The 14,662-nt window shown below is 41.5% G+C and overlaps 1 protein-coding gene across 1 annotated transcript; it reads right to left on the bottom strand.

The window, feature by feature from the left end:
* Positions 1 to 16: 16 nt before the first annotated feature.
* Positions 17 to 6,887, bottom strand: MRPS22 (mitochondrial ribosomal protein S22). Its single transcript, XM_082225301.1, has 8 exons — positions 6,731 to 6,887; positions 5,816 to 5,979; positions 4,811 to 4,975; positions 3,419 to 3,562; positions 2,248 to 2,331; positions 1,747 to 1,892; positions 572 to 680; positions 17 to 200 (listed from the first exon to the last, which is right to left on the bottom strand). The coding sequence occupies exons 1-8, from the start codon at positions 6,861 to 6,863 to the stop codon at positions 108 to 110; spliced, it is 1,038 nt and encodes a 345-aa protein (XP_082081427.1). The 5' UTR covers positions 6,864 to 6,887; the 3' UTR covers positions 17 to 107.
* Between the last annotated feature and the right edge of the window lie 7,775 nt (positions 6,888 to 14,662).

A 14,662-nucleotide genomic window follows, 5' to 3' on the forward strand; every position in this document is an offset into this window, starting at 1 on the left:
TACTTCCCATACGCTATACAGCAAAAAGTATTTTATTCAGAATTCTATATACATTTTACACCACCCTCCCACTCGCAAACATCATATTAAGTGGATTGGTAAGTTCTTTATGAAGCTGCAGATCTAGGTGTAGTTGCTTGATAAGACTGGAGTGCAAGTTCAATGTATCCAGCTCTCTGTGTTTCTGTCTTCACAAAAACCTGTACAAAAATGAAAAGGATAATAATTAGGTAGCCAGCAAGCTTTTGACTGTGTTACTAGGGTTGGGCTCTAGCAGGTAACCTCAAAATGACGAAACTAGCCTACTGTTCTAAATTACATTTTGTGAAATGGAGGATACAGGTTATGAAGTTAAAAGCTGTGCAGTCTCTAGTCCATATAGGGATTATTTAACACTGAATAAAGATAACTTCAGCTATATGAAATGTTGGCCTTTTAACAAACTGTTCCATGGATGATTTGCTTCCACAAATGTGTACAATATTTCTTGTCCCAAAGCTCAAAAAAAAGGAAAATTGCTGTGATAAGTACCTACCCCATGAAAAGAGGCCCATATAAAAGAATTGTATACCTTAATTAAATCTAGTCCTTGAATGTCATATTCTTGTGCTTCTTTTGCTGACTGGCAATCAGGATGGAGCATGTGATACAAAGTAACTAATCTTACTGCGTCCTCAATTCTGAAATACAGGAGTTATTCAAGACTTAATTGCTTTTCTAGGAACCGTCACAGTTAGCACTCCACACAAACACATTAAACTGGAACTAGCTTGTTTTATTAAATTCACTAGCTAAAAGAACTAAGTTTTGAGGAATTACTAACCAATGAAAGCCATCACTATGAGCAAATATCTTCAAAGAGGTGGGTTTTTACCCAGCTGAATTCATTTTCGATCTCAGCTTCACCCTTGCCACCTGTGCAGGTAGTGTCTCCATTTGGGTTCAGACCCATATAGGAGCCATTCCAGCAGTAGGGATTATATCGTAGAAAGAACTCTCTCACACACCTCCTGCTCTGGGCGTTCTGTAGTTACACACGTACCTTTACAATATAAATCACCCCCTTTCAATATTGGGTTACCTCCCAAGACCACTACAGTTTAATGCCTTTGTAAAACTATCCAGCATCACTGATGAACATGTATTGGAGAAGTCTTACTTCCCACCAAATTTAAAGGGATTATTCCAAAGGACTGCAGCTTTACAGGAAAATCCAATCTGATACCTTACCCTAACACTCCAATCACATTCTGCAGCCTTACTCAAACTGAATTGATTCCTGGATGACACCAAAATATGTTTCGGATGAGTAAATAATAAAATGTGGGGGGTATTGTTTTTATTATGTATTTTCTCTTTTTTCTCTTGTATTTTTATACTCTGAGATGTATGGAGTGGTATATAAAGGGTGGTATACAAGTTTAATAAATAATAATAAATGGAACTGAATTATCCTACCCATACAGGTGAAAATGAAAATAAGCAATAGCTGCAGGAATTGCTAGCTACTATTGGCAGAAAACACTATTAACTAGTGTCTCATGGCAAACTCTTTCAAAGTATGTTAATGATCGTTAAGAACCCAGCCTACAGTTCCTGAATAAAAGTCAACTAGTGCTTTGATCCTGAACACATATGCTTACAAGTGCAACTAATCTCAGCAGATAGGCTGCTTAAATATGAACTTTTAAATTCTGTATTGCTTTGGAGAACCCAGATAACTCTAGCTCAATAAACAGCACTTACAAATCTCTTTGGAGCATGTCTATCAGCAATCCATCAATCCTCTTTCTATTTGTAAAGTACCACACCATTCCTCCAAAGTGTCTTGTTGAACGCAGCAGATCATATTTTCCATGTTTCTCAATATCATCATACGTCCGCCGATGAACCTGTGCAGAAGTTGAAACATAATAATGCTTAAACGTCGTAATAGCTTCCCGAGTAAGTTTCTGGAATAAGTGTATGTAGCAAAAACAACAAAGACTTGGGGCACCTTAAAGACTAAACAAATGTATTATATAGCATTACCTTTCATGGACAAGTCAAAGGGATAGCAACTTTGAGGAATGATACCATCTGGTATATAGGATAACACTGGTCAGCTGCAGCCCATGAAAGTTTATGCCACAATAAATTTATTTGTTGTGCAAAAAGTTAAGACTGTTACAACAAAAACATAACTACCCCTTTGGAAACAGCAGCTGTCTCAGCCCCACGCTCCCTTCCCAAATGTTGGCAACTCACTCTGATATAGTCAGGTGAATCTGGCTCAAACTGTACAAGGCAACGATCAAGGAGTTCTTCATGGCGGTCTTGAAGAAGCGTCGTCTGGAACAATAGTAACAAGAATGAAATATAAATGAAGCATCCTGCATCAAAAAACCAGACTCAATAACAGTAATAGTCCAGGTCTAAACAATGGCAATAATTTAGGACAGCAGTTGCAAAAATGTTTTGGGTCCGTTCTTTAATAGATTCTATCAAGATTACCAGCACTGTCAAAGATCCGGATCTCAAAGTAGTTTTATCAGCTTCATTTTCATTGGATTTTTATACTACAGTGGATTTTTATACTACATCACTTACATGAGGACTCTGTTCTGGGGGTCCATGGGCAAAAACAAAATAGTGCATAGTGCCCCCACTAAAAGATGGAGGGCTGCTTACTGGGGTCTGTGAAGGTTGCAGGTCTCCGGGCCCTCCTGTGACCTTCCCAGTAAGTGATGAGGCACCTTCCCTACCAGCCGAGTCCTCCCACCTTCCCATAGGCTGCAAAGGATGGGATGTGTTTCCTCATCCCATCCTGGTGTAATTAAACTGCAGTTTGCTCTAATAACCAAAATTGAGAATGGTAGTCTATTAACTGTATTCTTAAATGCAACTTCAAAATGTGGTTTAAGATTCTGGGAAGTAAAACTCTCATTAAACGAGGATTGGACATAATGGCAAACTGCAGGCTAATTATACCAGGAAATAAGTGCCCAGACGGGAAGGAAACCAGAAGACAAGTGAGAATGGAGTGTGTATTTTCACTGCTCATTCCCAGCTTTTAAACTATGGTTTAGCAAATAGAGAACTGAGTTTCCAAATGGGCCATTTGGATACCCGTATTTTTCGCTCTATAACACGCACCCGACCATAACACGCACGTAGTTTTCAGAGGAGGAAAATCCGTAGGCATGCCACCCGTAGGCATTCCCTCCATAACACGCACAGACATTTCCCCTTACTTTCTAGGAGGAAAAAAGTGAGTGTTATGGTGCAAAAAATACGGTAATTTAGAAAATCATGAAGAAGGATACTGGTAAGGAAGCTGAGACAATGGCAAAGGTGCAGTAGGCCCAATATATTTGTCTCATATTGCTCACGTGAGTAAGATTAATTGCTTTGCACAAGGCTGAATACTAGCTTTTACCATAAGGTTTTCTTCTTTGAATAGAACTGGAGGAATAATTTTGCGCCCTTCTTTTGGGAAGTATATTTGTATCATTCTGTCCCGTTCCTCCCAAGTGGCCTTGCGTAATTTTCCATTTGTTTCTCGAACTACAATAAAGCGTTCCTGAAATTGAAAAGAGAAGTAAGCTGCACTTGTAGTCATCTGTTCCATCATGTCTCTTTACTTTAAGATATGGAACAGTGCAAACTTTTAAAGGGCCAACTGTTTTTCAGTAACTTCCTATCAAGATATTTGAAAAAAGTAAATTGTATCAAGTCTTCTGCACAGCGAAAACAGAACATGCTTGTTCAGCTTACCTGAAGCTGATGTTACTGCTGCTTGGAAGGGATTTAAAGACCAAAAAACTTAAGAGTATGGGAGTTACCTTAATAGTTCAGTTCTGCTAATCCAGCTGTTCTCTCAACAACAGTCAGCCAATAGTCTCTAGAAAGCTCACAGGCTAGTCAGAACACACCTGGAAAATCATTCTCCTTAGTTTCATTTAGCTATTATACCCAGTATCCCTATATTGGCATATCCTGCATAAATTTATCTAATCCATATTAAATCTACCTGTACTAAAAGGCACAGCATCTTGTAGCAATGAATTCTATAGTTTCAAGTGTAAACTTAATTCCAATAGAAAGATTATAGTAAAGGAGAGAGCCCTGTTCAAAAGAAAATGATTCAGGCCTCTGTTGACCCCATGGGACGTATCTTGAGGGACAAGTGGGATCAGATAGAGCACAAGTTCTTAAACTTGAGGTCTGCAATCACCACCATGATAGCCTGCGAAAAGGCTAACATCACCATACTTCAAAATGAAGAAGCAGGATGGATGCTGCACCTGATCTGATAATAAAGCTGACAAACATTACAATTTCACAGATCTTTGCTCACAAAAACAGGCCCATCCTATTAAAAAAGCAAGACTGCAGTTCTTAAAATGTGAGCTTTGTTTGGATTTGTAGAACAAAAAACAAATTTGTGATGTGGTCTATCAAGACTCAGCCAATATTCAAGTGGCCCAGGGGGGGAAAGTCTTTTTTTCAGAAGCATCAAGTACTACTTTACAAGAGGGTATAGGTCAGCCCAAGAATATAGTGTCACAACATGCCATGAGCAAAAAGCCTCTGTGTCCAAGGATGGCAAAATTCTTCCTTTCTTCAAATCCATCAATGGTATTTTTTTTAAAAAAGCATACCCAGCTATATATCCTAAAACTGCATATCCTGATTTCAGAAGCAGCTGCTGTTGTGATCCTGTGTGTACAATAGAACAGTGCATTTCCTTGTAGATTAGTGTCTACTAGTGGAACTGCAAAGTGGGTAAAATTAATTGATATTTTTACAAGGTAGCTAACAGACTCACACGGTGGGGGGTGCTGTATGCTAGGTCAGTAAATACATATTTATAAGGTTCTATTCCATCCAGAATCTTGTCTTCTGCTAATACATCATTAATTGGCTCCCGCTCACTTAATACAGGAGGCATTTTGAGCCTCTCTTTAGCCTTCTCAACAGCAGCTTTTGTGGCCTAAAAGGAAGAAGTGAGTAATTAATTAAACAGAAAATGTCATATTGGAAAATCATCTAACATAAAAAATGTGTGAATATTTGATAGATATAGGTTTTTGAAGGACAGGGGGAGAAATGGTTTAGCCATGCAAAAATATGCAAATTGGCATGGTGACAATTAAACCCAAAGGTTTCAGATATTTTTGCATGTCTTACTACAATTTCTTACACAAAAATTATTATTTGTTGTCATTTCATTGGCAAAACATGTTAGCATTTGACAATTGTTCAAAAATACTAATAAAAACATGAGAGACACATGGAAGCGCAGATACATTTTTTTTACAAACTGCACCTACTATTATTGATCTGAGTTCATGGAAATACTTATTTACATGCCCCATAACTAAGTGCCTGGGATATTAAAGAGTTGTGACCACATCTGCATACTGCAGGTTAGATTTCATCAATTTTCATGTACTTGATTGCCATCTGGATCAAAATGAGACAGAGAGATTTTTTTCCTGCTGTACAAGGCTACTCTGAATCAGTTACTGTTTACAACATTTCAGCATTCATCCTCATTATTACCACTGCATAAGCAATACATTTCTCAAGGTATATTATATGGTCATTGTATTGCTCTGAATAATTTAAATTATTTTAAATGTTTTTTCCACAACTGCCTTGGTATGTTAGAACCACAACATATACATCTTAACAAATATATAAATGTTTTGAGTGCCTAGATTTCCTAACTCTTCTTATGGCCAAAGCAAATAAATAAAAAACAACCAGAAGTGTCTTCTATTCATATCTTAAACCCATTTATATTATTTCTTGAACACTGGCAATATACCTCCTCCAGCTGTGCTTCTGTCATAAGCTTGTACGTCGGGGGGTTTAGTTCTTGTTTTACTGGCTTAAAGACTTTCTGCAAATTCAGTCCTGTCATCTGGAAGAGTAAGTTCTGAACTTTTTCATCCGTAAAAGGTGGTTTTGGAACATCAGATTTCTTCTCCCCTGAAAAACAAGTGGTTGGTCTAGCACAGAGCTTTCCAAACTGTGTTAGTGCACCAGCTGCAGTGTGTTGTATGGTATCTCTTATAAGGGGTTAGCTTATCCTCCGGTTTGCTGGTAAAACTAAATTACTGTGTGGCGGAGTAATGCATGTCCAAAAAGTGCATCCCCAATGTGAAAAGTTCGGAAAGCTCTGGTCTTGCAGGAAAGCAACAGCTCAAATACCTTTTTTAAAATGCAGTTTTGAAAAGTGAGACTTGAACGATGCTACTAAAGTGCCAGCTGTAACTTAGGCATGACCTATGCATGTTTTACCTTAGAGTAAGTCCCATTAAACACATGGGGACTAACTTTTGGCTGCAATATTGGATGTTTTACAAAAAATACTTAGGTTGCAACCCTAACGTCCCTGCCACTTGTGTGGGCCAGTGTAGGAGGAAAAGATGCTTCTTTCACTGCACCAGCTCCCAGGCTAGCACAACGAAGATGCCTGGATCAGGCCCAGCAGATGGGTGCCAGCCCAGCCCCTTCCCCTAAGCGTCCCATTTATTGGGGTGGGGTCGTTAACCGGCAAAAGCCAGCAGCAGCAGCAGCAGCAAGTTCCTCCTGCCCACCTGCCTCCTTGGTTAACCCTTGAGCCCCAACCAGGTGAGCCATTTCCACAGGAAGCGCTTTCAAACGCGACGTCGCCTCAAGCGCCCAACGTGGGGGGCAGCCCGTCCGCCTGTATCCGCCCCCCGAGGGAAAGACTCACCCGCCTCCGGGCCTTGGCAGAGGCCCCGCCATCCCCACGCGGCGCGGCGTCCCTGCGGGCGCTGCCTCAGGAGCAGCGAAGCCACGGCGACCCTTCCGCCCCGCAAGCACCCCGACGCTCCAAGCGCAGCCATGGCGCGGCGACCCGGAACTGGTCCCGCAAGCGCTTCCGGGTCGCAGCGCCGCGGGTTTCTAAGGTAACGCAATCCGGAAGCGGCGTTTGACCAATCCGCTCTAGGCTCCGATGGGGCAGCGGCCTCTATGCTTGCGCCACAGAGAGAGCGCCGGTTTGAAGCGCTGGTGTTGGTTTGTTGGCTAGGCTTTTGAGTGCGCCCGTTCCCGGCACTGCGGAGCTTGGTTTGCGTGCAAAAAGCAGCAGCGCCGAAGGAGAGACGAAGGTGGGAGGGAGAGAAAGCCACACGAGAGAGGAAGAGGCGCTCGAGATAGGCACCTCGTTCTGGTTTAGCGCGATTTATTGCAATGGCAGCTCAAAGCAGTACAAACGCTGCCCTGTGAAGCGAGTGAGGCTCAGTTTTAAGAGGAAAGGAAGGATGTTTTGGGACTACAATGCCCATCATCCCTGACCACTGTTAGCTAGGGATGATGGGAGTTGTAGTCCCAAAACTTTTGGAGGGCCGAGTTTGCCTATGCCTGAGTTAGTGGCTGGGCAAAGCCCCCTCCAGCTGCTGCTGTTTTTAAAAAAATAATTTTTATTGAATGACTTATGTTGCAAAAAAACAATACAACCATACTACCACCAAATATAATTAAGAAATAAAAATTATATGCATCAATATTTAGTTTGTTATTTGTTATTTACCGTCTTATTTCCTCCCAAATATTCCATACAAAAACACACATGTGCACACACCCACAACACAAAATGATAATAACGAAAGTCATGAAAGTGTGTCTCCAGGCAGGGTGAAGTCAAACTGCTGGGTTAGCAGAACCAAGGGGGCCTCCCCAAGGTGCAAGCCTGGGCAGGGTGTATGGAGATCCTGGGTTGCCCAGATGACAAGACCTTCCCTCTTGTCCTCGCTGATGTGGTCCAAAGCGAAGCAGAGCAAGACTCAGCACCAGTTTGGCTGCAGGAGTTGCTGGAAGGAGGCATACAAGACACCGTCCAAATGTCGTAGGGACTCTACTCTGGATTTCTTCAGGGTTTACTCATTCACCCCTCTTCTCCCAAAGATCTATATCCCCAAAGGCAGTGAAGGTTTAAGATCAGAGTTTTCCTTCTCCCAAGATGTACTACCTCCCCAGTTTGACATGCTGCATCTGCCCCTCACTTCCCTCTACAGAACTGCCTTCTTGACTGTTGGCCCGCTATTGGTCTTGTCCACTCAAGTCTGCCGGAGCCTATCTTCACATGCAGGGGAAGTCCCTAACTCACCAAAGGTTTGAGAGCCATTGGCTAACCTCACTTGGTTTAGCCAGCCAGTCAAAGCTGTTCCCAGCATGTGGCATGTCACATGCTGACAGCTTCTAGGAGCCACAGGTGAGAGCTGAGTGCAAGGTGGACAAACTGCCCCAGAAGGATCATGACATGTCCCCCACCTGAGGTACCATCCCTCCCCATGCTGTCTTGGGGATTTTCTGCCTCTTAAGTGATGACACATCTGGGTGTGCCACAAATAATCAATCACAAATTTACAACAACTGTAAAAATACAGAAGAGCAATGGTGATCAAGCCTCGTTTGGACTAGGAGAGAAATGGGGAGCTAACCCACCAAATGTTGTTTAACTCCCATCAGACCCAGCCAGCATGTGTCAGGGGCTGGTCCTGCACAATAACTCTAGAGTACCACCGTTTCCACAGCCCTTGACTAGGAACACCTTACAACAGACTTGCATGAAAGGTTCTGCGCAGGAATTGTCACTCTAGAAGTTTTTAAAGGTTGATGTTTTATTCTATTTTTAATATTTTGTTGGGAGCTGCCCAGAGTGTCTGGAACAACCCAGTCAGATGGGCGGCATATAAAAATATCATCATCATCATCATCATCATCATCATCATCTTTATTAAAACATTTACATTTCCAACACCTTTGTGGACCCTAAATCCAAAATCAAGGTTCAACAGGCAAAACAGTTTAAGCTATCATAAGTTTGGGAAACATTGCATTAGTCTTTCAAAAGTTCCTTTCCTCTTAAAATTTAAACCTGGCCAACATAGGGATGGCGTATTCAGTTTTTATTTAAAGGCAAACCTACCTAATTTGCACTTCCGTAAACAACGTGTGAACCGAAACACAACCATCTTTTGAAATGTGCTTTTCTCATAATTTTGTGCTGCAGTTCTCCAGGCAAGTAATGTATACATAAGTGCACATGCTAGAGTGAACTGAAAATAACATATATGGTAAAATGCATTATATTCAGTAGAATTGTGTGCAAAAGTGCTACTGAATTCTCATGTGGACTTTAAAAAAAATGAGCTGATGGGGAAATGTGGAGATTGGAAAATGAGAAAGTGAAATAGATAGATTTGTCCACCCCTAACTATGCACCTTTGAGCAGACTGGATCGGGGGGGGGGGGGAGCCAGCTGCTGATGGAACAGTTGACAGGCCTGCAGGGTGGGAGACTTGGAGGCTGCACACTTCTTTGCCACAGGGTCACACAGTTAAACCCTGCCGAGGCACTTTGGCAATGCTAGGAAACTTTAAAAAAACTTAAAGGAAATGGAAAGGAGCTTGTTTTTCCACGTTTGATGCACATATTTTCTAGAGGGAGAGTTCTATATACCCTATTAGGGAATTGGGAAGCTATTTGGCTACATGCCTAAAAGCCACTTCAGCCCAATACATGTGTCTGGATGGCAACCCAGAGTTCACTTTAATTTGCAGAAGTGCTTAGGAAAACAATAGAATTTATTAGGTTAGATCCAGGCGTAGTTAAAATCATATTCATTTTGTACTTGAGTGGGAACAGCTGCTGGGAGGATTAGCTTTGCTGGCATGTGAGATAAAGTTAATTCCATATATATTTATAATCATAAATCAAGGTATAGTCAGTTCATGGTGCTTACAAAAGGACATGCATTTGAATCATGTAAGTAGAGTCAACACTCTGTAAACACATTTGGAGATGTGAAATTAGTCTATAACAGTCATGGGCACTGGTGAGCACAAAGGTATGTTGTGAGCATATGTTGGTGGTAAATGCCATACATGCCTTCAGCACTTCTGTATATTTGGGCAGCTGGCAGGACCCTTTACAGATGGCCTGCTCTAAACCCACCCATATCCCCCCCAACCCCCAAGCCTGGCACTCTGACCAGTTCCAGGCAGATTTGGCCACCATACAAATTTCCTATAATGCTCCCAAATCTGGAGCCTCACTGGAGGATGTCCAGCTCAAGCTGTGAGCCCTTGCTCAATTTCAAATGGCACACGAGTATTTCCAGGGACTCTTTGCCACGTAGGAGGTGGGTGAAGTGGATGATCAGAGCTGATGTCAGTGTAAAGGAAAGAGGAAATGAGCAGGAGGAAATGAAATGGTAGCTAGCAGATGAAAGTGAATCTGGGCCAGGGCTGATTTTCGAACAGGGAGCAAAATGAGGAAAGGGCAGGCACGAGAATTTAATCAATAATTTTAATGTATAAAATTAAAATTATGTATATTTTATGTAAGCCTCTTAGAAGTTTTTACAATTAAGTGGTAAACAAATTCTACACACACACACACACACACACACACACACAAACACAAACACAAACACAAACACATAAATAAATAAAAAGTCTGGTCAATCAGTTCAGCATTGGATTCACTCCAGAGCTACTCCAGAACATGACTGACTATGCTTGGAACCATTTGGGATGAGCTTCAGCCCCACTCAAAGGTGACTCAAATGCCATAGAGAATGGGGTCTTTACTTCTAACCTAGGACTCTAAATGGCACAGATTGGAGTTTAGGCTGAAATCCTACACGTGTTTTCCTCAGAAAATATCCCACGGCTCTCCCTTTAAATTTATTTCCGAGTAAACATACATAGGACTGCGCTGTTAAAGTTAAACATGTGTGTGACTCTGCCATTGAAACTGATGGTATATAAAAGTACTGAACTTTGGCTGGATTGTGCCCAAAAATTCCATCTGGCATTTATGAGGAAAGAGATTGGCCCGTGTAATTTGGCTATAAAGTCACATTTCATGCCGTTGCCGGTTATACAAAAATTAGTGTTTGGCTTTCTGTTTTCCGAAATGGAAGTCGTGTGCTGGCAGTTGTGTGGATTTTTCTTTTTCCCGAGGGATGCTCTAGTATGGGCTAAAAGCCACTTCCACCTGCGTATAATCATGATTCCAATGGGAGTGACCTTTTTTTTATTATTTAACAAAGGAGATGGTGCTCAGATTGAAAGAGAGCACTTATCAAAATTAGTAAATTGCGTTTATTTAGGCTGTAAAGTACTACACTTAACTGCCTGCTATTTCTATATTCCTTGCAAGGAGTCTCTAAAAGATGGTTTCCATTGACCATGAATGCAGTTACAAAAAATTACTTGCATTTGATTTGACTTGGCAAGTTAAAATGTTACACTAGCATAGTATAGATAGAAGCAGTGACATGCGTTTACCCAGACACTTTCCTATGCAAATCAGCGTATATGCATAGTGCAGTTTTTCATTTGCAGCATGTTCATTGTGCTACATATTTGGGTTGGACGAGATGATCCTCAGCCTTCCAACTCTATGATTCTATCAATCTGTCAACTCTTTTTGGTAAGCAAAGCTAAGCACTTTGAAAGTGCAAAGCTTGCCTAATACAGTGGTACCTCGGGTTACATACGCTTCAGGTTACAGACTCTGCTAACCCAGAAATATTACCTCGCGTTAAGAACTTTGCTTCAGGATGAGAACAGAAATCATGCTTCAGTGGCGTGGCAGCAGCAGGAGGCCCCAATAGCTAAAGTGGTGCTTCAGGTTAAGAACAGTTTCAGGTTAAGTACGGACCACCGGAATGAATTAAGTACTTAACCCGAGGTACCACTGTATTGTATTTGCAATTGGCACCTATCCAGTGTTACTACTGAACCTATGAATTTGGGAGGGGGGGAAATCAGCTGAAAAGTAAAGCGCTAGATTTTTTAAATAAAAAAATTAACCCTCCCATGAGTAGAGAACTGTATTACCATCATACCAGCACAGAACTAGGCAGTAATATGGTGGTGGAGAATTAGGCTGCATATATCCAATTCTGTCTCCCTTTCCTCTTTCATTTTGATTTTTAGTCTTTTCATCCTCCTGCAGCTCACAACAACAACAACAACAACAACAACAACAACAACAACAACAAGAATAACTTATTTATGCCCCACCCATTCTGGCCGGGTTTCCCCAGCCACTCTGGGTTGCTCCCAATAGAATATTAAAAACCTGCAAAATACATCAAGTATTAAAAACTTCCCTAAACAGGGCTGCCTTCAGATGTTTTCTAAAAGTCTGGTAGTTGCTTATTTCCTTGACATTTGATGGGAGGGCGTTCCACAGGGCGGGCACCACTATCAAGAAGGCAATTGGTACATAACCTTGTTAAACGATAGGCACGCGGGTGGCACTGTGGGTTAAACTACAGAGCCTAGAACTTGCTGATCAGAAGGTCGGTGGTTCAAATCCCTGCGACGGGGTGAGCTCCCATTGCTCAATCCCCGCTCCTGCCAACCTAGCAGTTCGAAAGCACAAAGTGCAAGTAGATAAATGGGTACCGCTCCGGCAGGAAGGTAAACGGTGTTTCCATGCATTGCTCTGGTTCGCCAGAAGCGGCTTAGTCATGACCCGGAAGCTGTACGCCTGCTCCCTCAGCCAATAAAGTGAGATGAGCACTGCAACCCCAGAGTCGTCCGCGACTGGACCTAACGGTCAGGGGTCCCTTTACCTTGTTAAATGATGGTGTCCAAACTTGAACACCATTCTCCAAGCATCTTCCAGGATGGAGTGGAAGGATAGGAAAGGCATACAGGTATTATTACACAGCCAGCCAGTCAGTTCAATAGCTGGATAGGCGAGGGCAACTTTCTTAGTTACTCACCATCAGTCTCAACCAACACAGCTGGGCATAATTTTACTGCGGTTCCCTTTTGATCTCACTTTGACATCATGTGCATTCACCAAGCATGCAGCAACATATTAAGACGGCAGTCAAGTGCTACCCATTTACCAGCAATTGCTCTCCTAGTGACTTGGATCAGTTTCGGGTTGGTCTGGTTTCAGAACCTAAGCACTGTGTGGGTAGGAACATCTTTTCTGAAGAACACCAGGGGGCACTGTCTTCCTTCATGTGATACACATGAGCTACAGGAGCAATTCATTTCATACACCATTCTGCAAAATCTTTTTTTAAAAAAAGTTTCTTTTGAATTATTTTATAGCATATTGTGTTTTTATTGCAAAAAAGTCATGGATTTGCTCAGTCTTTTTTCTAAAAAAGAAAAGAAAAAAGTATCGTAGTGCCTTGTAGACAAGCCTTTCTTCCTTGTGGGAGTTTTATTTAAGGCCACATTTTGTTGGATGGGAGAGAGGAGTGTGTGCCTTTCTTTTGTCTAAGCAAAAACTAGATAATTGCTAGATATTCAGGGTTGGAGGAGAAGGGAGAGGAATTTTGCAGACCCTGATATCATCAGAACATTCCTTAGACAACAGGAAGGAATGAAAATACGGTACTTCGCTCCCATATCCCTTTTTATGACATCCTTTACACAATTCTGGAGCTTTAGAGTGAAAACACACAGAGATTTTTTTAAAATGATAATAATAATAAATTGAAGTGAAGGTGGAGACATATATGGGCAAGTGTGGTTTATCAATGTCAGAGCTAAAAAAAAAAAAAACCTTCAAGAGAATTTTATGCATTACTGCCACTAATGGTGTGATCCCAAGCACACTTATCTGGAAGCAAATCCAATTGAAACCAGTATAAAAGCATTTTCCAGAATTTAACAATTAGACTTTACAATATGAGAGTGGCTTCATGGGTCTGAAAATGATGTGAAGTGCAGTTTTATCAGCTAGAGGGCACTCGCCTCTTTTTTTTATTTATATGCCCCCTCCTATCTCTCTCACACACACACTCACAAAATGCCAAGTATGGAAGTTTACTTGTTGAGTCAACCAACTTTCAATTTCAAATATGTGCATCTCCTTTTCCTACCAACTGTTGACTGAAGCAGTGTCCCTTTTCGAAGAGAAACACAGGCGCAAATGACATACAGGACAGTGCACACGGTTCATAATAAACACAGATGCAAAAGGTTCAGGGACTTTTACAGGCACTTGTTTTGCATTCGGCAACTATTTAGAGTAAAACGACAAACAATGATGCAATTCAGAGCAATGAAAAATTAGCAGTTATTTTGTTCCATCTGGGAAACCTGAAAAACAAATGGTTTACAAAGCAGTGAAGAGTCTGATCACACCTTAAGGATCAACAAATGTATTGTTATCACAGAATCATAGAATTGTACAGTTGGAAGGGACCCTGAGGGTCATCTAGTTCAAACCCATGCAATGCTGGAATCTCAACTAAAGCACCAATGCCAATGGTCATCCACCCTCTGCTTAAGAACCTCCAAGGAAGGAGACTCCACAACCTTCTGAGATTGTTCCACTGTCGAACAGCTCTTACTGTCAGAAAGTTCTTCCTGATATTCCATCAGAATCTCCTTTCTTGTAACTTGAATCCATTGGTTCGAGTCCTACAAATAGTGATTCCTTTGTCAGATCCACAACAACATAATTGCACATTACGTTTCAGTTGGAAAGGCTTGAATCCACCAATCCCTTTTAAAATCTGGCAGTAGAAAGTGATTTAGTTGGTATACTTTCAGCCAGCAGTGATGGCTGGAACAGAATCTTAGTTATCAGTTATTAGTTATCAGATTTCTCCCTGACACATAGTTATTAAAATCACAAGATCTCTCTCTAGTCA

Source organism: Podarcis vaucheri (genome assembly GCF_965113315.1).
Source record: "Podarcis vaucheri genome assembly, chromosome: 5".
Classification (NCBI taxonomy): domain Eukaryota; kingdom Metazoa; phylum Chordata; class Lepidosauria; order Squamata; family Lacertidae; genus Podarcis; species Podarcis vaucheri.